Genomic DNA, 23791 nt, shown 5'->3' with positions numbered 1-23791 from the left:
AAAACAGCCTCATTTTGATTGGCACTTATTAAATACTCTGTATGAATATCAATTATAAAGTCATATTTTTTATCTTTAATCTTACCTTTTAAGGGCCTCTTTGAGTTCTGGCACAGAGCGGATACACTGAACTGTAGCATTCATGTAACAGGTGTTACCAAGATTTGTCAATCCACATGGCAATTCCATCTGATGAGAAAAGCATTATTTTCATGAGCAATAACTATTATTATCATTGTACAGCCTGAAGTAAAGACCAAAGATTTACCAATCTATAACAATTATTTAATCCCTACCTTAAAATGTAATGCCTATGTAACCCCAAAAAATACTTTTGTGAACTGTCCACAAAAAATTATCATCAGTCCCACAAATAAATGACTATTATCTTCAAAGCTCTTGAGATAAAAAACTGAGACCAGATTGATTTGAAATTATTTAGGCAACTGGCATACCATCTACTAAAATCATTTGTTCACTAAACATCTTTACCATGACAGGTGTTGTAGAGAATATAAAAATGAAGATATCAAGGAACCTACCATTAAGGTGTTTGCTTACACTCGTGCATGAAAAACTTCCTCTTAGATTTGTGTAGCTTGAAATATTTCCTCATAAATATCACTATTAACATAAAGATGTGTTGAGTTTTCTTTTGCTAAACCAAACACATGCAAACTTCTTATTAAATGAGGCCCATTTTTATATACTTTAGAAATTACAAACTTGATTGGAGTCCTAATTTGTTTTTAAAACTAGAAAACTCACATTCAACAAACTAGGTTCTAATTACTCAATCCTTACCTAGATATACAGACTAAAGCCTAGTAAAAATCTTTCTGTGCCTTAGTTTTCTAATATATTACATCCCACAGTTATTGTAAGGATAAAAAAATACAGAATACAAACTCAAAAAGTAAAAAAAGTACAATATAAAAATTTAGTAGTCACAAATGTGTACATCTGACAGTAGACTCTAAAATATTATGTGATATTTAAGATTATTTAATTATGTTTGAGCTTTTTATTTAAGCACATTCAACATAATAGATTATATCTCAATAATTTAGTGATATATATGTATAAAATATATTTTTCTAAATAAGAAAAAATTGCCAAACTTTGGATAGGAAGATCAGATTTAAATTACAAGTCTGAACTAGTTTTATAAAAATAACAAAACAATTACTAAGGTGTAGTGATAGAGAAGCAGAATAATCTCACAAAGCACCTGGCCACACTAGGTCTGGCTTAAGCCAAAATTATAAGCAATAAAATCCTATGGATTGTTGAATACACATACTGACCGTTAACTATTAGATCCCAAGTAGAACTTCAAAACTGTCAGAAGTCATTTTTCTGAAACTCATTTTAATAAATGTCTGTTGATAAGCAGTGATCCAAATAGATTATGAAATCTGAAATGTCTTACAGCAGATGCTAGCTGTTCTTCCGTCATGTCTTCTACGAAAACAGTTTTAGCTGTGGGTTCCTCAGGCAGAGCATCTGCTGATCCCATCATTAACAGAGTCATTCCCTATTCATACACATACACACACATATAAAAAAAAAAAAAAAAAAAAGGAAATTGTTTTCTTTGGGGGAGTACTTTGGGGGAGATCATTAATCATTAAATTATATCATTTTTTGTAGCCTGTAATTTCAACTTCTGTAATACCAGGAGATCACTTATGAAAACACCCACTGTAAGAATTACTTCCATTTAAATGAGATTTCCTTTTAAGTCACAATTTTGTATTCTAGTAATTGGAACTAGGCAATCCCATGAAGAGTTAGTTCCAAGTACTTGTCTATGAAATTCTGACATATAGTTCCTAAACTTTAAAGGCAGGCATGTTGTCATTTAATAAGTAGAAAAGAGCAATATAAATAATATTCTGTTCCATAGCAGAAAAACCCATATACCTCAAATTCTTTAATGTCTCTGATTTTAATATTCTTTTAGTAGGTTAAGTGAAAGATGTAAACTTGTGAAAGCTATAACCAGAATCCAAACAGCAGACTAGAACAAGGAAGTGTTCCAGGAATGTAAGTAAAAAAGGATGAAAAAGAACAAAAATAGAAAAAAAAAATTTAGATATAAAACATCACCTCATGAGATTTAAGATGATTTTTCAATGTAAAAAAATCCTTCAATCCATTATTTTTATACTTGGAAATTAAGTTTTGAAAGACTGAACAAAAGTACTAGCAAGTATTTAAGGTAGTTTTTTAATCTCTGTCTAAATTCATCTTTTAGTGCCTAAATATTATGTGTATAAGTTGTTCTCCACATATGATGAATCTGTGTAAAGAAACTAATGTAATCAATATTTTACCATTATAGTGGTATAATATAGTGGTGTAGGGGGCCAGGATTCAAATCCTTGCTGTTATGTTACCCTGGTAAGCTCTTCTACCCTCTAGGCCAGGGGTTGGCAACGTATGGCTCTTTTTGCAGGAGCCATAAAGTCAATTATTTTTCAGGCACTGTTACAGGAGCGCATTGTGAGCACTGTACGGCTCTCACGAAATTACATTTTAAAAAATGCGGCGTTTATGGCTCTCACAGCCAAAAAGGTTGCCAACCCCTGCCTAGGCACTAGTGGGATACTGGTACCTGACACCAATTAAACAAGAGAATAGACTAAATGATCTCTAAGATCCCTTCCAGGACTAAATCTATAATCCTTTGAAATATGAGTTTTTAGATGTGTCAAAAATATTTATTTGGGTGACAACTTTGAGAAAAATTAATTTTCTCTATAAAATCTATTTTTAAAAATCATATTTCTCTGTAACTGCAACAAAATTTCAACTACTGCTTAATGTTAGTAGTAGTTTTGTTTTCTTTCCTCATTCAGTTTTCATCAATATTTTATCATTTATGGTCAAATTAGGATGGGTATACTATGGAGCAAGCACTATACCTTCAACTTACGAAAAGAGAGATGGATAGGGATCAATAAATACAAGATAGATATAAAACAAAGAGTCAAAACTATCCCCACTTCTCCCCTTTATGTTATCCCTTAAATTTTGCTAAGTGAAAAAAGACCATAATGGCTAGAGAACTGATCTTGGAGCCAAGAAGACCTAGGTTCAAATGCTGCCTCTGTCACATGAGGTTATGTACAAGTCTGAATCACTTAACATCTCAGTTCTCTAAGCCTGTGTCAGCAAACTTTTTCTGTAAAGGGCCAGATAATAAGTATTTTAGGCTTTGTGGGTCAAGAGGCAAAAATCATGGCTATTTTGTATGGACTAATATAATGGAGGAAAACAAATTTCCACCAATATTTTAATTGATGAAATTTAAAATATAAAAAGTGTATTTTTCTGATCATAGTCTAATAAAAAGAAAAGAATGGTGGTACGAGATAACATTTTCCTTAATTAGGGTTCAACATTAACGTTCCCCATGATAAAAATCAATTGCAGTTGTCAGTCGGTTAACACTAATCTGTAATAAAATTTTACATATTTATCTTTTGAAAATGTCTTTTCATTACAAAATATTGATACTTATCCATGAGCATGTGATTTTGAATCAAAAGGCTAGCAGTCTTAAAAATTTTGTTTCCTCTGAACACATCTCTTCTGCTGTTACAAACCGACTAGTAGGAAATAATTTTATATTTTAAAATTCATCATTAAATTTTCCTTGTTTTAATAAATTAGTCAATCAGAAACTTACTTTGGTTGAAGGCTCATTAAATTTTCTAATTTTTATGGCTGTTGTTTTCCTGTGATTGGGAATATTATGATAAATGCTTAATCTGGTAATACCAATGATATACTTTATTCTTTTAGCATAGCTTCTGTGTCATTGCAAAATAAACATATTACTTTGCCATGTAACCTAACAAAATAACACACATGCCACTATGCCTTATAAGCATGACATTTGAAGCGCATTTTTCTCTTCTGTTTTTTTGCTATGAGTATGCAATAGTAATAAACATCAAGGTACAATGATATCTATTGCACTTGAAAACTGTGGGAGGCAGCTAGGTGGCTCAGTAGATTGAAAGCCAGGCCCAGAGGCAGGAGGGCCTGGGTTCAAATCAGAACGCAGACACTTCCTAGCTGTGTTACCCTGGGCAAGTCACTTAACCTCCATTGCCTACCTCTTACCACTCTTCTGCCTTGGAACCAATATATTGTTTTGAGTCTAGGATGGAAGGTAAGGGTTAAAAAAAAAAAGAAAAAAAATTTTTAAAGAAAGTTATAACTGTCACAGTGATTTGTAGTGCACCATGCAGCAGTGTGAAACAATGAAAGTGCCATATATAGTCTCTGTACAACTATACTCTACCATTGTAGCACAAAAGCAACCATAAACAATATATAAATCAGCATGACTGTTCTAATAAAACTTTATTGGCATAAATCTAAATTTAATTTTCATGTCACAAAATATAATTGATATTTTTCCAATCATCTAAAACCATAAAAACCAATCTTGGCTCACAAGCCATATGTAAATTGGAAGCAGGCCCACATACCTGGTACTGTAGTGACCCTGCTCTAAGCAACTAAGATGCTGATCTTGAAACTTGAAAGTTTCCCCACCAGGGAATTCTCAATACAAATGAAATCACATTTCTAGTTGTTACCCCCCCCCCAATTTTAATAATTTCACTTACTCCTCCCACTTAAACTAAAGAAAACTTAATGCTTTCAACTCTGCTCCAGTCTTACTTGTGGACATATTCTGTTAACTCCCTTCCACCTCCTCCTTTTAAACTACTCCCAGTTCTAGAACCATAGTCAAATCAGTCCATACTACTATAATTTCATCTCTAAACATTTCCAAACCAAAATATTCCTTCCTAGCTCCCAAAAGTGGTCTCTCCTATTAAATAGTTTTAGGTAAATGGAAGGCAAGGACTATCACTCACTACTTTTGTATTCATATACCTAGTATTTAGCATAGTGAATATCCTCAGGTTTTCATACACAGGATGAGTTTAATGATCTCATCGATTTTTTCTATTATTTTTACCAGTGTGGAAGCATATTTATCCTCCCTTTTTGAAATACTAAGCAGATTTCTCAGTATTCTAGTCTGAAGGCTGGTTATTATGCAAATTTGACTCAAAACAAGGGGTTTAGTTCAACTGATTGATGAGTTCTGGATTAGGATTACCATTTCTTGAGGCTCTCAATCATGCTTACTTTATTCTCAGTTCACTCATTTTCAAGACTACGCCACCTCCTCAGCAGTATAGGGACCAATGCTCTACCCATTCTTCCATGTCCCCATGATGTGTTGTCTTCCTCATCACAAAATAAGCTCTATAACCAGGGAACATCTCATTTTCTTGTATTTGTAGTTAGCATTCAGCATGGTATTTGGTCCACAGCAAGCACATAATAAATTATTTACTAATCTGAGTGAGAAACATGATGAGTTTCATTTACTATCAATTTTCTTATAAGATCACACTCAGTTTTTACTGGTTAAGTTATATTTATGTTTAAGCATAAATCTGTTTGCCTTCTGGAATATTATATTACAAGTTCCATTCCTGTATAGTGGTGGCTGCTAAGAATTGAATGATTTTGACTGTGATTCTAGAGTACTTGAATTCTTTCACTCTGTATGTTTGCAGAATTTTTTCTTTGACCAAAGAACTCTGACTTTAGAATATAGTATTGTATAATTCTTAGAAGAAAATGTATGTTTTGTAATCTATAATGTAAAGTTTAAATTCTTTTGAGAATAATTTCAGGATAAGGATCTTGCCATCTCCCCAGAATCCAGATGACGAACCTGTTTGGTGAAGACACCATGAAGATGCCTGAAAAGCCTTCACTGTACCATGAAGACCAAAATTTGAACCTCGGGGTGCAGTTCATTGAATTATGGGGAGTTGAAATTGAATTGAATGTATTGTTTTAATTGTACATGTTATGCCAATAGGGGACTGCCCCCAAATTGGTTTCTTGTCAATGCGCTTAGCAAAACATTGGTTTTGTTTTCTCTCTTTTCCATTTCCCTCTTATCTCTAACTATTGTAGTTAGAAGACCTTTGTGGTATAAGATGTTTGTGTAAAATGATCACTTGGGGTGACTAGGCACCCAAAATGATCATCAGGGGGAATTGTGTAAATAGAATTAACTCTAGCCGATACATAGTCAAAAATCTACTCATCCTAGCCACAGAAATGATGTAATCCTCACCTCCCTTAATGGGGAGGGGGGACAAGTTACCCACACGTGACAACAAGTAACAAATCAAGAACAAGGGACTGCCCTTTGGGCAGTCCAAATCAATGTAGAGACTGCCATTCGTCCATTTGAATTAGAGGTGGACCCACGGGAAGTGACGAGAGACACTATCTCTTTAAGTATGTTGGTTACTTCCTATGGAGGCAGTTCCTGCTCTGAACATGGTGCTGATGGATCTCGGAGGAGACCTCAGGCAGCTTCTACTCCGAATGATCACGTGGGTAAGTTAGGCTGACTTCCTTGGCTTACCTAGGCTGCTTCCAAACTCTGCCTTAAGCAGGCACTAGCCTATCTGGTTGCTAGGCCTTGAGGCTTGCAGCCTCATTTATTTAGCCTTTTAACCTTCTCTCTAGTCCAGGCATTTGAAGGCCTGGACTAGCCTCTCCCTTTCTCTTTATTCCTATACTTTTACCTTCCTGATTGTAAATAAAGTGCCTTAACCCGATGCTGACTTAGGTCTGATTTAATTACGGAATCAACTTGAATTGTTGATTCCTGGCGGCCACACTTTAAATACATATCTATAAAGTACCTAAATTTCCTTCTTACAGTATTCTTGAAAGTTTTTATTTTGAGGTTTAAGACAACCACCACGGGATTCTTTCTGTTTATACTTTGTTCTCTAGTTCTAAGAAATATGGGTAGTTTTTGTTTATTTTTTTTTAATTTCTTGAAAAATGCTACAGGGGGGTTTTTTGGTCATAGCTTTCAGGTAGTCCAGTGATTTTTAAATTATCTCTTCTTGATCTGTTTTCTAGGTCTGTTGTTTTTGCCACAAAGTACCTCACATTTCCTTCTATTTTTTTTTTTCAGTCATTTGAGTTTAAGTCCTTAATGTCTTCAGGAGTTAGCTTCCATTTGATCAATTCTAATTTTCAGGAAGTTACTTTCTTGAGTAAAGTTTTGTACCTATTACAGAACAGATACAAAATTAACAACTGTTGATTCTATTTTCATATTTTCTATAGATCTCATTTCCCATTTTTTTCCTCTACCACTCATTTAGTTTTAACATCACTTTTTTGGTACATTTTTTTAAAATTCTTCTTTCATCTCTTCAAGGAATTCTTGCTAATGTCCAATCTTGCATTTTTCTTAGAATTAATGCAATAAATATTACTCTATCTTCTCTTCTGGGTTCATATTTTGAGCTTCCCTGTCACCATAATAGTTCTTTAAGGAATTATTCTTTTATTTATTTGCCTATTTGTCCAATCCACTTCTTGACCTTGAATTTTATGTTAGGCCTGGGCTCAGTACACTTCTTGGGAAATGTCTGGGATAAAAGCATTTGTCTTCTTATATTCTTCTGTTTATGTTCACTAAACTCTACTTACTACCCTCTAGGTCTGAGCTCTGCAAATTCCTGACTCAGATTTGAGTCGGTCACCTTGTCTCTGGAAGTTTCAGTAGACTGTTGCTCATTTCAGCCACTGGGATACTGTAGGTTCAAAGCAACTGAATTACAGGCCATCCCTGGTTGTTGAGCTATAGGTTTTAAGCCTGGGCCGAAGGCTAGAAATAGAGTCCCTATCCTGCTTCTGGGATCAGAGGCACACAGCTACTATTTGCTTCTGAACTGGTTCCTCACTTAAGTCTCCTCCTACTCTGCTCTGGATCTATGACCATGAACTGTGTAATATATGACAGAGCTGCCAGATAATAGCCATTCTTACACCCTGTGCTAGTTTAGGGATCTCCTGGAATTTCTTCCTGGCCTGGAACCTAGACTTGGCTCTTTTTCAGTCTCTGGGTACTAGAATGCTCTGCATATATCATGCTCCTGGACAGACCCTGCCCCCAGGATTCTATCTTCCCTAAGCAACTCTGGTCTGATAAAATAATTCCCTGTGACTTTTTCTTTGATTTCCTGATAAGAATACATTTGGGAGTATTTTCTAGATCTTTATGGAAGTAAAATGGGCAATGCACCATCTTTAGTCCTTTACTATCATTCTAAAACAATGACCAACTCCTTTCCCCCTTACCAAAATCCTTGTTGTTGTTCAGTAGTTTTCAGTTGTATACAACTCTTTGTGACCCCATCTGGGGTTTTCTTGGAAGAGATATTGGAGTGGTTTGACATTTCTTTCTTCAGTTCATTTTAAAGATGAGGAAGTGAGGCAAACAGGGTTAAGTGACTTGTACAGGATCACACAGCTACTAAGCATCTGAGGCCATATCTGAACTCAGTCTGGCTTCAGGCCCAGCACTCTATCCACTACACCAGTGATGGGCAAACTTTTTAAAGAGGGGGCCAAAGGAAAGGAAATGCTCATCTGTCAGTCTGTTTCTAAGGCAACTCTTTCTAAGTTTCATTGTATTGTATCCTACTCACTGTATTCATCAGATTAGGAATAATGTCGCTGGTGGCAGGACAGAACATTTCAGGGGGCCGCATCTGGTCCAGGGGCCATAGTTTGCCCATCACTGCACTACACCACCAAGTTAGGCCAAAAGCCTAACCAGTTTTTTTTTTAATTTTTTTTTTTAAATCCTTAGCTTCTGTGTATTGGCTCTTAGGTGGAAGAGTAGTAAGGGTGGGCAATGGGGGTCAAGTGACTTGCCCAGGGTCACACAGCTGGAAAGTGTCTGAGGCCAGATTTGAACCTAGGACCTCCCATCTCTAGGCCTGACTCTCAATCCACTGAGCTACCCAGCTGCCCCTCCCTAACCAGTTTTAAACCTATTCCTAGGCCGCAATGTCTAGATGTGTCCAGGAAAAACTCCTCCCAGAAGAAAAGATCATGATAAGGCTAATATATGGTTAATTACTTAGGTTAATAGAAGTATTTTCTCAGTTTATTTCTGAGCAGTAGGAAATAAGAATGAAGACAGTGGTTAGAGAGGGATGGAATGGTTTTAGAAAAATCATTCTGTGGGGATTGGAAAGTTAATGTGACTATGACTACTGTCCTGCTTGATGATGCAAACTATTAACTAATGGGGAAAGTTAGGTGGTATGGAGGATTGTGTGCTGTGATTATGAGATTAAATCTACCCTGCTCATCTTTAGATTTAATCTCATTATCACAGTGCCAAGCCTGAAGTCAGAAGATTCATCTTCCAGAGTTCAAATCTAGACTCAAACACTTACTAGTGGGCAAGTCACTTTAACCCTGTTTGCCTGAGTTTCCTCATCTATAAAATGAGCAAAAAAAGGAAATAGTACAGAACATTCCAAAAAAGTCTCAAATGGAGTCTCAAAAAGTCAGACACAACTGAAACGACTAAACAACAATCTAAATTAATAAAAATTGTTTCTGGAAGGCTTATGCCTAAAATGCAAAAAAACAGAATTTTCTTCCACACAATTACATGAGGTATTTTAAGACAAAAACATTACTGTTATACCAGAGATAAGCATGTCTCAGACAAAAATAGCACTTTTTGGTGGAAATAATCTCCCTGAAAAGAATTTTACAAAGATTTTTAAATCTTCCTTAAAAGGAAAAAAACTACATGAGATTTAAATTCACACATTCGAGCATAGATTCAAAGCACAGATTCTGGTAGTCATTATGATAAACCTAATACTGTAGAAATCCTAAGATAGGTAAATTAATATTCACAGCAAAAGTTATTAAGAGTTACACTGTGAAAAAGGAAAACATGGAAAAATATGCAATCGTTATCCTAATAGATTTAAAATTAAACAGAATTTAACATATATTTAAGAGAATGTGTCCAGATAGCATTGGGTTTAATCTATTATGTTTCTTCCTTTTATACTCTCCTAGATATTATTTTCCTTTGGATCTTTTCAGCAGTATAAACTAATTTTGAACTGAATTTCACCTTAAAAGTCTGTATTAAAAAATATCTCTTCAAGTATTTTCTATTGCCCATAGCATGTTCATTTCTGATCTAAGTATAATTTTTATATGTGGATCTTCATCACCTCATGTATCCCCAACTATATAATATGAAAAAAAGGGAGTTTAAAAACATATGGTCAACTTTTTCTTGTAACCAACTGTTTGAAATCTGGCTACCAAAATCAATCTTCTGTCCTATTTTTCTTTCTACTCAGTTCACCTTCCTACAATATACATCAATAAAGATCCACAATTGACATAGTATTTTATAAACCAAAAGAATGAGGGTTAACCATCAGTCAAATGTTAGAAATGTATTTTTCTTCACTACTCTAGAACATCATTTTTTTTAAACCATTGCCTTCATCTTAGAATCAATACTATGTATTTCTTTTAGAGCAAAAGAGTGGTAAGAGCTAGGTAGTGGGGGATTAAGTGATTTGTTCAGGGTTACACAGCTAGTGTTTAATTTGCACCCAAAACTTCCTGTCTCTAGGCCTGGCTCTCTGAACTATCTAGCTGGGCCCTAGAGCACTTATAATACATGTGAAGATCCATGATCATTTCTTTATCGCATCAAGGGCCTTCCCAGACTGTGAGATATATGATGCTGCCCAATAAACATGAAGATCTCAACAGCTAATACTTTCTTAAGATCAGAAATGTACTCAAACATAAACCTCTTTGAATGTGGGAACTGAAGGCTTTCCAAATTGACATTCACATAGGCTTATGCAAATCCAAAAATTCCAAAAAAATAAAGTGATTTTTATTCTTTACAATTTTCTTAAATATTTATTAAAAGGCAAGTTTCTATAGGGTAATTCAAATGAGGAAATACAGAATTAGGCAAACTATCTCAACATTTTCCCTAACACACAAAAACCTGAGGAAATTATTTTGCTCATTTCTCAATTAGATTCTAATGAAGACTCATGTAAAAACACAGATATGAAATAGTAAATTCCTTCAACTCATATGTTTAGTAAAATTTGTGAAATAAAAAAATATAAGGAACTTATTTATCAAGTTAATGTTACTCAAGATAAAACAGTGTATTAAAATTTCTCAGATGAGAAATATTTCTATGCCATATAACACTGTAACTATTTTCTACTAAAACTTGCTCTATCAAAGGCCCTCCCCTCCTCCCTTCTTTGCAGAGGTGGAAGACAATGGGTATGTAGCACTACATTTAATGCTGGACTTGGCTGAAGTGCTGGTTAGCTTTGCTTTAATTGCTTATTTTTTCTTCTCGTTTTAAGGGATGGCTCACTGGGACAGGGAGAAGGGGAAAGTAATAACAAATGGTGGTTAAATTTTTTTTTTCTGAACCTTTACTGTCTTAAGAATTCATACCAACTATCAGTTCTAAAACAGAAGAGTTAGGGAATTGAGGTAAAGTGACCTGCCCAAGGTCACACAGCTAGGAGGTGTCTGAGGCCAAATTTGAACCTGTTCCTATCTCTAGGTCTGGCTCTTCATCCGCTGAGCTACCAAACTGTCCCATGCTAATTCTAATGATAAAATGAGTCCTAAAAAACTAATGATTAAACAAGTCTTCTCAAGTAGAAAGTGGAGGTGGGAGGGTATACATAAAGAATATTATTATTCTTTGTAAGACTAACAATCTCCATGTCTACTGAGTTTTTCTTTTGTTAATGATCAATGTGAGAATAGTTTTTTTTTTTTAAGAAAAAGATCCCTGTAAAAATAAAAGACATCAATAAAATTTATATATGTAAACAAAATAAATTCTGGCTCAAAAGACCAATTCAAAGAAAGTATTCACATCTATACAAAATCAGCAGGCCATCTGCAGTGGTTCAAATATCCTAATGCTTTTTCAGGAAAAGAACTCTAGAATGTCATTTAAATTCTTTTTAAATTCTTACTACAATCTGTATAAGGATAGAATGCCCTTCAATCTAAAGAAATTTATCTGGCCTAGCTAGTTATTTTATTAAGTTGTTTTTATTATTTATTGATATTTTATAATTACTTAAGTATTTATTAATTCATTTTATTAAGTATCACTCATAATATACACATTTCATCATATACCAAAGCATCATGTTTTAAATACTATATTTTGACTCTACGACACCTTCTGAAAACACCTTTAAATACTCCCAAAATGGTTCAACTAATGATGCCACTATTGTTGTTGATATTGTTATTATTGAATCATTGAGACTATCCATGACCCCATTTGGAGTTTTCTCAGCAAAGATACTGGAAGAGTTTGCCATTTCCTTCTCCAGTTCATTTTGCAGATGAGGAACCAAGGCAAACAGGGATAAGTGACTTGTCTAGGGTCACAGAGTTAGAAAGTATCCAAGAACAGATTTGAAGTTGAGTCTTCCTGATTCCAAGCCCATAAAAAAATTATGATAATTATCTCAAGTTATAGATAACAGTGGCCTGGTAATATTCACAGCCCTTAAAAGTCTTACACTTAAGTCAAATTTAACTGAATAAAGGGGATCACCTTTAGAATTCTAATATCCAACATCCTACCATTTCTAAAGAAAAGTTAAGCTTTAAACCCTTTTTAGAGTTCAACAGCTTTGAGAGTCTGTTTACAATACTTAATTTGTATAATAAAATTTAAAAATAAGAGAATATTACTAGCCTACTTTCCCATTGCAGCCAATCAGACAATAAGATTATGAAGTGCCTACTACATATCAGGCACTGACTGTGATAGATACTGAGGATAAAAAGACAAAATGAAACAACTGCTTCCCCCAGTAGAACTTACATTCTACTGGAAGAGAAGGGATGTACAGCTCATAAATAAGCCTGACAGAGAATAAAACAACCCTATTAAGATGCAATTGGCAATAAAGTAATGACTGGTTTTAATTTTATTCACTTTAAAACAAACATGTCAGAAATTGTACACCCAAATGAATACTGTTCTTTGAAGCAGCCACTTCTGAGAAGCTAAACACATATTTCAACAATGTTGCCAACATTTAAGATATTTTTGAAACTACTTTTTCAGAATTGTCTCCAGAACTAGTTTAATGTAAGTCAGTCGCATTTCTTTTAGTCATAACTTTTTTTTTTAACCCAAAAATCATCACTAAGCCTGACGGCATATTTTATTAAGCCAACATGATTCTAAATGATTTTTGACTCCTTTCAAAAATCAAATCTACACTCAAAGAGTAATAAATTGTCACTCTTTAAGAATATAGTAGAACATGAATGCAATCTGAAAAAAAGGTACTCCAAAAAAATCATTAACCTACTATCACAGATTAAGAGCTGGAATGAAATGAACCTCAAAAGTCATTAAAATCTAATCCCTTCAATAATGAGCAAATTGAGGCCCAGTGAAATTAATTAACCCTCTCCAGATTTCATGGTTTACAACACAGCCTCTCAAAGTTACTATTTTTTTTTAAACCACACCTTCTGCCTTAGAATTGATACTGAGTATCAGTTCCAAGGTAGCAGAGCAATAAGGGATAGGCAACTGGGATCAGGTGACTTGCCTAGGGTGACACAGCTGGGAAATGTCTGAGATCAGATTTGAACCAGGACCTCAAATCTTCAGGCCTCATTTTCTATCTACTGAGCCACCTGATTACCAAAGTTATTATTTTAAAGAAGGCATTCATTTTTATTAAATTTTGATATATATAGTCATATTGTGTGTGTGTGTGTGTACAAAACTAATAAATGTATCTACTATGTGCCAGGGAATACAAAAGAGACAAGATAGACAGACACATAAATAATTCAAGGCAGTGTTACAGAGGGACAGAGAAGCCTCATGCCAAAGTAAGGAATACCAGGTTCTAGTTACATGTCTGACAAATACCAACTGTATGACCCTGTCCAAGTCACTATCTTTTCAGAGCCCACAAGCAAATCAAGAATAGAAGTAGGAAAACAGGTACTGATATGCACTGCTTGCTGATATGCTCCTTAGGAGGAGCTCCAGACACTGATGAAGAAGTCACAGGTCCAAATCAAACTATACATAGATGTTTCAAATTAAATCTAGAAGGTAAACAAATCAAATAGGTGGTAAGGTATTTGAAGTTAAGTTTTGCTATATTTTTCTATCAAAAATAAACATTCACGATTCTTCACAATCTGACCCCCTTCTTAGTTGTTTTTAAAATATATGTTATTTTCTACAATCTACCTCAAGGAAATATAGTGTGCTGGATCTGGATACCTGAGTTCAACTCTTGCTTGTGACAATTACTAGTTTTTCTAGACAAGCTTTTCTAAGCCTATTTTTTTTTTCATTTTTAAAATGGGAACTATCATTCCTATAGTAACTATCTCAGGGAATTGTGAAGAGGTTAAAATGGAGTAAAGGTTTATAAAGTGCTTTTGCAAACTTGAAAAAAACTATTCAAATACTAGTTATCATTATACCCTAAGGAATGTCTTTATAATTTTACATGCAATGATGCAGAATCTAAACTAACTGTGGAGCATTCAAGGTCATAATAAATAAGCACCTAATTCATCCTAGATAACATAGTTATTTCAACCCCCTGCATTTGTAAACATAGAAATAGAAAATCCCTTTTTAAAAAATGATGATTTATCTTACTTATATGCTACTGATTCATCTTGTAAAACTCTTCAGTTCAGCTGGTCAATCAACAAGCATACTATGGCTCTGTGCTAACCACAAGAAGCTTATATTCAAATGGGAAAGACAACATAGACACAATATGAGTAAAGGATTATGAAATGAATACAAAGTGATTTGAGGAGAGGATGCCTGAAGGGATTAAGAAAAGTTTCTTGAAAAAAAGTGATGCTTGAGCAAAGTTCTAAAGAAACCAAGAATTCCAAGAGGTGGAGGTGAAAGAGGAATGTATGGTAGCCAATGAAAAAGAATGGAGACTAGAAATTGCGCATTAAGAGTTCAAAAAGTGACTATGCCAATATAGCTAGATGAAAGAATGTAAGGAAATAAAACATATTAAGAAAGCCTGGAAAGGTAAGAAGGGGTCGGATTGTGAAGAGTCAAATATTAAAGAGAGGAGTTTATAATTCATCTAAGAGGTGATAGGAAACCACTGATGTTTGTTGATTAAGAAAGTGAAATGGGCAGTTCTGAAGTTTTGGAAAATTAACTGTGTGACAGAGATGCAGATGATGGACTGAAGTATCAATAGAAGACATAAAGACACCATAGAGAAGGATAATGCAGTAATTCAAGGAAAGGGCCTAAACAAGACTGCTAGCTTTCTGAATGGAGAGGAGATGTAAACAAGAGATGTTTGGCAACTGAGTAGTCAAGGAATATGACTGAGATTCACACATGGGTAACTGGAAGATGATAATGCCCTCAACAGTAATAAAGGAAATTCAGGAGTGGAGGTTGCAGACAAAGGTGAGTTGTTTTAGACATGTTGAACATCATGGACATCAACTTTGATGTGCAAATAGGCAGTTGGGAAATCTAGATTAGAGTTCAAGAGACTCAAGTTCTAGTCTGGTATATTGGAAGTTATCTGGATAGAGATGATAAATGAACCAGTGATCAGGAAATCATATCAATATGACACCATTATTCTTTAAAATGGGTTCTAAGTGAGCCTTTTTACATATCTCCATATCTAATTATCAACTTTTAAAACTTGAACTATATTCCATTTTCTTAGATTTTTCTCTACTTTTTAACTGATCTGTCACAACTGCTAGTAGGTTACACTAAGTGGATTCTGTTTACCACATGGCAAGAATCTCCAATATTCCAGGAAATTGATTTGATGGTATGGACAAAATTTGATGGTATGAAAAAAATATGGACAGTGTGCATATTAGAAATCCATCTCATTACTTTTAAAGTTATGCTACACATTTAGGTGACATTCAGGAGAAAACTCTTATGAGTATAAAACAAAACAAGATAAAGAATCTAACAAATTCACTTTATTATTTTCTCCCATTAATTCCTGTTTGCCTTTTTTCCAAGACATCTGAAAACTAAACTGAAGAGATATCATAAACATCAGAGCTGGAAAACCAAGTTCTAATCTTGGATTTGCCACAAATATCATAAATGGGCAGATTATTTAACCTCTTTGGATCTCAGTTTCTTAATATGTAAAACGAATAGTTAAGATTAAATGATCCTTAAAGTTTCTTCCAAATCTGTAGTTCAATGATATAATTAACAAAGAAACAGCCTTTTTAAAAAATGAAGTCTTAGTACTTACACTCTTTATCTTGATGTTTCCCCAATCATCATCCTGTTTTAAAGAAAAAAATTCTACAATTAGAACTGTAGATGATAATTCTATTCAATCAAACAAACATCTCTTTTCCTCTGTATCTTCCTTATTCTGCCTTCTTATGCAGAAGTCAGCACCCCTAAGGGTACAAAGAATACAAAAACACTAATGCTAAGATAATAACAGATAAGATTTTTAAAAGATAATTATCCAGAGCTGTCATAGCTAGCAAGTGGCTAATGTCAACAAGGAAAATACAAATTAGTAAATTAATGAATTGTGCTTATTTGTACTATTTTTTTTTAAGTCTGTCTTGAACCTAGGAAACATAAGTATGTTTTTTCTCTAAGTATATTTGGATTTCTTAAATACTAAAAGGATGCCTGGAAATCAAGCTCAACACGCTTATATGTTCACAGCACTAAATAAGAACTTGGTCAATATAGATGCTAATACAAAGGGATATATTATACAGAAAACATGAGTTAATCTAAGATATATCACCCTCAATACTCCTAACTTCCTCTTCAATAACATACCATCAAAAAAAAGTGTATGTGTGTGTGTGTATAATTCCTTCTTAAAACTCCAATTTTTCAATATATCTAAGTTTACAACATATTGCTTCCTACTATTTTTTCTTTACATCCAAAGGATATCCTTTATTTCCAAAGCAGAAAACATTGTGTCCAAACTCTTTGTGACTCCATAAACAACCAGAACTTGTCAATGGGGATACTGGAGCAGTTAGGTGGGGCTCAGTAGATAGAGAGCCAGGCCCAGAGAAAGGAGGTCCTGGGTTCAAATATGGCTTCAGATACTTCCTACCTATGAGACCTTGGGCAAGTCACTTAAGGCAAATGCCTAGCCCTTATTGCTCTTCTGCCTTGAAAGTGACACCTAGTATCAATTCTAAGACAGAAAGAAGATAAGGGTTTAAAAAAAAAAAAGGCAATGTGACATTTCCATCAGCAGAACAAAAAACCTCAATGCATTACAGCCACACCTTCTACACACAATATGTAGTAAAAATTCATAAATGTCATGTGAAATTCATAAATTTCATAAGCATTCTTTCAAATGGTTTTGGTGGCTTGTATACAGTATGTGATTTTTAAAATTTCAATTATAGTTCTATATCTTGGGACATCTATATATACAACTAAAATAATGAATTCTTCTAAATGCAACTTTTAAAAATTAATCTCATGCATTAGTATTTTAAGTTGTATATGTTGTATTTGTAGCAAAGTTGAATTTTTATAAATATAGTATACACTCTTATGAGGTTGGGAGGTTGAGGATAGTTGGGGTTGGGGGGGGGGAACGGAACATCAGATTATCAGAAGACCTCGGGTTCAATCAGCTCTGAAATAATACCTATGAAAGAGTTAAAGAGCTTAGATAAGTTACTTAAATTCTCGGAGTTTTAGTTTCCTCATGTGCAAAATGAACATAATCATACTGTACTCTCTGTATCACAAGAGGCTAGTTGTTCTGTCCATTCAGTCATGTTTGACTCTTCATGAGCCCATGGACCATACTGTCCATAGAATATCTTGGCAAAGATACTGGAGTAGTTTGCCATTTCCCTCCCCAGCTCATTTTACAAATGAGAAAACTGAGACAAACAGGTTGAAGTGATTTGCCCAGGGTCACACAACTAGTAAATGTCTGAGGCCAGATCTGAACTCAGGAATATGAGTATTCCTGACTCTAAGCAAAGCAATGCACTTGTGCCAACTAGATGCTCTATGAAACATCTAGCTGCCCCTATAAAGCATTATGTATTATGATATCATGCACAGTCTACAGTTAGTTTGCTAGCCATGGATTCTATGTAATGGGTTAGCCATGCTGAGCAAATCATTTAACTTCTCAGAGACCCCATCTTAGCAACTATGAGGTTACAAACCAGCAGCCAATACACACTGGTAGAAGGAATTTGCTGACTGAGAGTTCCCTACACCAATAAAATCAAAGGTCCAAATAAACGAGTTTCAATGTTTTACTATTTTAAATGTATTACCCTTTCAACCAATTCATAGAAGCTTTAGAGCAACATGAAAAAATGTAAATCTTCTAAGATCCAAATGTGCTCAGATACTTAGTTTTCTCTATTAATTTGCATTTATTTGCAATAATTTTAAATTTTGTTTCTTATTGTTAAATATCCCCAAATGGACTGGGGATAAAGAGAAAATATATCTTATTTATCTTGTATCAGTGCCCCTCACCATTACTCCTAATACACATAAGAAGTTATCTAGATTTCCGAACATTACCCTATATGATTATCACCACCTAATTTATAGCCAAATAAGCAAAGATGGCTAACTAACAGCCCAGAACACCATATGGCAATTTGTCCAAAGCCCCTGAAGGAAGCATATTAGGAAAAGAATAAGTACCATTTCATCTTGCATTTATGCTGAATAAAACATGTGCTCTCAAATACTTAATATATTACAACTAACATGCAAACAAGCTGCAATATTACCAATAAGGAATTTTTGATAAGTAACATAAGAATATTTATGATTGGAAAAGGGAGTGAGCCAATCATAGTAAAAAGAAATACACACATGTAGATGGTAGTCCTATGTATTGCACTGGTATTTATGGAATATTAAAAGACCTAAAGAATGTCCTCTAGGTACAATGATTTTCTATGAAGTATTTAGGGGAAAATGTGGAAAAGAATCATATAAAATAAAAAGGCATGGATAGGTTATGATATGAACGATAGAGAAAGTTTTCATTTGGATATGTTCAGAGATCTAGCAAAATACTGTTTGCTTTTTCTCCACGACCTTGCTGCTGGTGGTCCACAAAACATGAATTAATTTTAACATTAGGTAAAAAGATATTAAACCTATAAGATTCATTAAGTATTTCAATACCAAAAAACAAAATTACAAAATGATGTTTGTATAGTTTATTTGGAACTACCTACAACCCTATTCATTATCATTATAAATTCAGCATGGAGACTGTACATTTTACATATACATTTGGAATGAAATATTTAACAAATGTCCACTAACTAATAACACTAATTATTGCTACTATGCAATGAAAAAAAGTATTGCTGACTTTTACCTTCAGAGTACCTCCTTTCACCATAACTTTCTGTCTAGCAGGCTGGACTCCTGTCAGTGCAAAAAGCTGAGCCTTGAATACCATGGGAGGTTCGTCAGTATTCAGTTCCACACCATCAAACTTTTCTTTTCCCCATTTTACATTAACTGCAAATGAAAACACAACTGTATTAATTCACAATAGCACAGAATTTTGGAACAAGAAGATGAGAAACTGCTTAAATAATTGGCCCAAAGTTCACGTGGCTAATTACCACATAGCCAAATAAGTTTTCCTGAGGTCCTCAATAATTTAAAGGAGTTCTGAGAACAAATAGTTTTGAGAGTTCAAATTCAGTAATTTTCAGTCATATCCAACTCTTTGTGACCCCATTGAGGATTTTCTTGGTAAAGATACTGGAGCAGTTTGCCATTTCCTTCTCCAGCTCATTTTACAGACAAGGAAACTGATATAAACAGGCTTAAGTGACTTGCTCAGGGACACATAACTACTGTTTGAGACAAGATTTGAATTTAAAAAGTCGATAGTCTTCTTGACCTCAAGTCCAGCACTATCCATCAAGCCCCTTATCTTTTGTGCCATAGTTTGTTGTTTTAATTCTGAAAATTTTATTTAATTAATTAAATATTTCCCCATGGTTACAGGATTCATGTTCTATCCCTCTTCTCTCCCTATACCCCTCTGGTAGCCAATAAGCAATTCCACAGGGTTCTACTTGTATCATTGACCTATTTCCATATTATTGATATTTGATCAAGGGTGCTCCTTAGAGCCAATATCCCCATCAACCCATGTGATCAAGCAATTGTTTTTCTTCTTTGTTTCTACTCCCACAATTCTTCATCTGAATATGAATAGTGTTCTTTCTCTTAAGTCCCTGGAGTTGTCCTGGATCATTGCATTGTTGCTAGTAGAGAAGTCCATTACATTCTATTTTACCACAGTGTATCCATCTCTGTTTATATGTCTGTCCTGGTTCTGCTCCTTTCACTATGCATCAATTCCTGGAGGTCATTCCAGATCACATGGAATTCCTCCAGTTCATTATTCCTTTGAGCACAATAGTATTCCATCACCAGCAAATACTACAATTTGTTCGGCCATTCCCCAATTGAAGGGTATCCTCTCGTTTTCCAATTTTTTGCCACCACAAAGAGCGCAGCTATAAATATTTTTGTACATGTCTTTTTCCCTATGATTTCTTTGGGGTATAAACCCAACAGTGGTATGGCTGGATCAAAGGGCAGGTAGTCTTTTAGTGCTTTTTGTGTGCCCATAGTTTTAAGAACTGATGGCCATATTAAAATCAAAGGCTCTCAGCCCAGTACTCTTTCATTTGCACTAAACTGACTAAATTCTTGTCAAGGAAGTCAATCTATTATAGTATTTATATACCATAGAGACTTCTAAAGAGCCTTGCAAATTATATTTGGGGACAGTCAATATTGTTGGGAGAGGATAAAGGTGAAGAGAAATAAATAAACAATCATAATATCATATAGTGTTTTAGATCATTAAAGGAATAATTAGGGAAAGGTCTTAAGAAACTCAAATATGAGAAATGATTGGTGGTACATGCTGCTACAAAAAGTCAGGAAAATGAAGTTGATTCAGAAGGATGCAAAATCTGACTTTTAAATTTTTTTTTAATAACTTGAAAATATAAAGCTAAATCTAAAGAGACAGAACTGTGTGAAGCAAAAAGAGTCAATAAAAACAAGCCAACAATGAATCATTTATTTTTCAATTATAAGAAATGTAATCAATTTTCTTTAGCATATACAACTAGTCCCTCAAAAATTCATCTTAAAGAGTAGCCACTAGTTGATTTATTTGATCTTTAGGGGGAACTAAAATTAGATCAATCATATTTTTTAAATGAACTTCATTTCATTTGCTGTTGGACATATAATAACTTCAAGTAACCTTTATACAAAAACTAGTATTTACCTCCCTAATTTATATAAGCTCAGAATTCTTACTTGAAACTGGAATTAAACAAGCTTAAAAAAGTTTTCAAAGCACAAGAGTTGGTACTTAAAAAAATTATTAAGTTTTATAGCAACTTGTACCAGGAAAGCTGTGGTCTTGGAATAAAAAAAACAGGGTTAGAAATGCTTGTAACCATGAGCAAAAATCTTTTTTTGAGCCTCAGTTTGTTAAAACTATGGTACCTTTTTCATAGGGTTGTTGTCAAGCTTAAATAAGATAACATATGTAAACCTTCAAGAGCAAATAACATGTCAATTTTTGTTATTACTCTTATAACACTTTCCAACCTAAGTATTGCCACTCTAGTTCTTCTAGATCTATGTGTATATACCGAAATTACAGTGATATGGGGAAGATTGGGGGCAATCTCTCCTACTTCTTTCTAGTTTCCCAGAAATCTGACTTTCTTTACCATAAAATTATCCTGAAATGTTGCCAGGTCCCCTGGATCAATATATCTTTGATAATGCAGAAACTTAAGATTACAGCAAAAAAAAAAAAAAGTTCTTCAAAAGTCTTAGGAGTTAAATGACTCAGTAAGACAGAAGATTGAACTTCTAGTTAGGAAAACCTAGGTTCAAATCCTAATTAGGCTTTGAGGCAGCTAAGTGGAAAGATAATTGGAATACTGAGTCTGGGAGATAACAGATCTATGTCCAAATCCGCACTCAGATACTTTGTGACCCTAGTCAAGTCATAATTTCTATCTACCTCAACTTTCTTAACTGTAAAATGGGAGCCCTGATAGTGCCTACCTCCCTGAGTTGTTATGAGGATCAAATGAAATCTGTAAAAGTCCTGGCACACAGTGGGTACTTATTATTATTGCTTATTTCCTTCCTCCCTCACAAATTCTCCAAGCTTCAGTTAACTCGTCTGTAAAATAAGGGTGTTGGTTGCACATGAGTTCCCTGTAAATCTATGATTCACTGATCCTACCTTCCGAATGTGAGGCCAAACTCTTGAAATTCTTAGACTCAAATCAATATGCCATTAGGACTTAAAAACAATCGGAGAGAAGTAAACGCAACGTTTTTGCTGCCATTTTAAATTAAGCTTGTTTTGCACCAGCCTAGCTAAACAGTGCCAGACTAAAATAACATAACCTCCCCCCCTTTTTTTAAACCCTTATCTTCCGTCTTAGAATCGATCCTGAGTATCAGTTCCAAGGCAGAAGAGCAGTAAGGGCTATAGGCAACTGGGGTTAAGTGACTTGCCAGGGGTATACAGCTAGGAAGTGTCAGAGGCTACCCTTGAATCCAGCATCTCCCTTCTCCAGGGATGGCTTTCAAACTGAACCACCTAGCTGCCCCCCCCACCCCCAAAATAACATTACTCTTGTTACCACTCCCTAGAAGCACGGTTTATCCAGGAGGAAAAACTGCCATCATCCAGCCTGGTCGAAGACCAGAAGATAAAAAAACTGAGAAATGGAATGGGAACTATTATCACCGGGGGTCTGAGAATCAATCCAGAAAGGGCTGCTGGGGTAGGGAAGGAAGGAAAAAGAGAGCCAGGATACCCTGGAGCTCCGGAACGCCCTGCTGGCCCGCCAGCCCCTAACTCCTGCCGCCTCGGCCCGAGTGCAATCCTCCAATGCAGCGCGCTCCCTCCACCAGGGCCTTGGGAGGTGTATGTGTGTCTGTGTGTGAGTGTGACAAACGTCAAGGCTCGTTCTGCAAAGTCACCTCGCAGGGGAGGCCAAAGCCCGCGCCCTCCCCACCCCGGCCTCCAGGCCCCTTTCTTCCCCCATCCCCAGGCCAGGGCCCGGACCTGCTTCTGAGCTCGTCCCTGAACGGAGGTGAGATGTCCTGGAGTAAGGGCAGTCCCTCAATGACCCCCACTTTCACTCCAGAGCCCAGGCTCGGCCAGCGCCTCCGCCCGAGGGAGGCCTAGTGCCCCGGGGAGCCGCCTGGGGAGGACGCGAAAGAAGGTAAGGGGGCCCCAGGGGAAGCTCACCTGAGAAGAGCGGCATGGCTGAGGGAAGCGGCGGCACAGGAGGCCCGGGACGGGGGGCAACTGAGGAGGGGAAGGAAAACGAGGAGACGAACTAGGAGGAACGGCTGTGGCTGCGACGGGAGCAGTTCGGGCTGGGCTGGAGATCCGGCGGCGGCAAAGGCGGCTCCGGCGCGACTCTTGAGTCTCATTCAAACCGGCCCCTGACGATGACGCAGCAACACGCCGTTCGCTGGGAACAGGAAGACCTCAGGGGAGGGGGGACCAAAGAGGAAGGGAGAGAAGGGAGGAGAAAAAAGGAGGGAGTGCCAGAGAGAGGGAGGGGAAAAGGGTGGAGACAGAGAGGTAGGAGGGGAAAGGAGGGGGGAAGGAAAGAGAGAAATTGGGAAGGGAGGGGAGGGATGGAGACGAAGAGGACCTATATGGGAAGGGGAGGAGAGAAGTGGACGGAAGGGGAGGGGAGA

General features: G+C 35.7%; 1 protein-coding gene across 2 annotated transcripts in view; it reads right to left on the bottom strand.

Annotated features, from left to right (window-relative positions):
* USP14 (ubiquitin specific peptidase 14) overlaps positions 1 to 23568 on the bottom strand; it is a 49631-nt gene extending 26063 nt beyond the window's left edge. Inside the window, exons 1-5 of one of the 2 annotated variants that reach the window (XM_044658053.1) lie at positions 23331 to 23568; positions 19380 to 19525; positions 16263 to 16295; positions 1433 to 1537; positions 86 to 189 (exon numbers count right to left, since the gene is read on the bottom strand). In XM_044658053.1, coding sequence (XP_044513988.1) covers positions 86 to 189; positions 1433 to 1537; positions 16263 to 16295; positions 19380 to 19525; positions 23331 to 23346 — 404 coding nt within the window. In that variant the 5' untranslated portion in view covers positions 23347 to 23568. The remainder of the gene's footprint in view (positions 1 to 85; positions 190 to 1432; positions 1538 to 16262; positions 16296 to 19379; positions 19526 to 23330) is intronic. The other variant, XM_044658054.1, reaches the window with a different exon arrangement.
* Positions 23569 to 23791: the final 223 nt, after the last annotated feature.

Source organism: Gracilinanus agilis, chromosome 1 (genome assembly GCF_016433145.1).
Source record: "Gracilinanus agilis isolate LMUSP501 chromosome 1, AgileGrace, whole genome shotgun sequence".
NCBI classification, from domain to species: Eukaryota; Metazoa; Chordata; class Mammalia; order Didelphimorphia; family Didelphidae; genus Gracilinanus; species Gracilinanus agilis.
The sequence above is the reverse complement of the archived record's forward strand: the minus strand, read 5'-3'. Positions and strand labels throughout refer to the sequence as shown.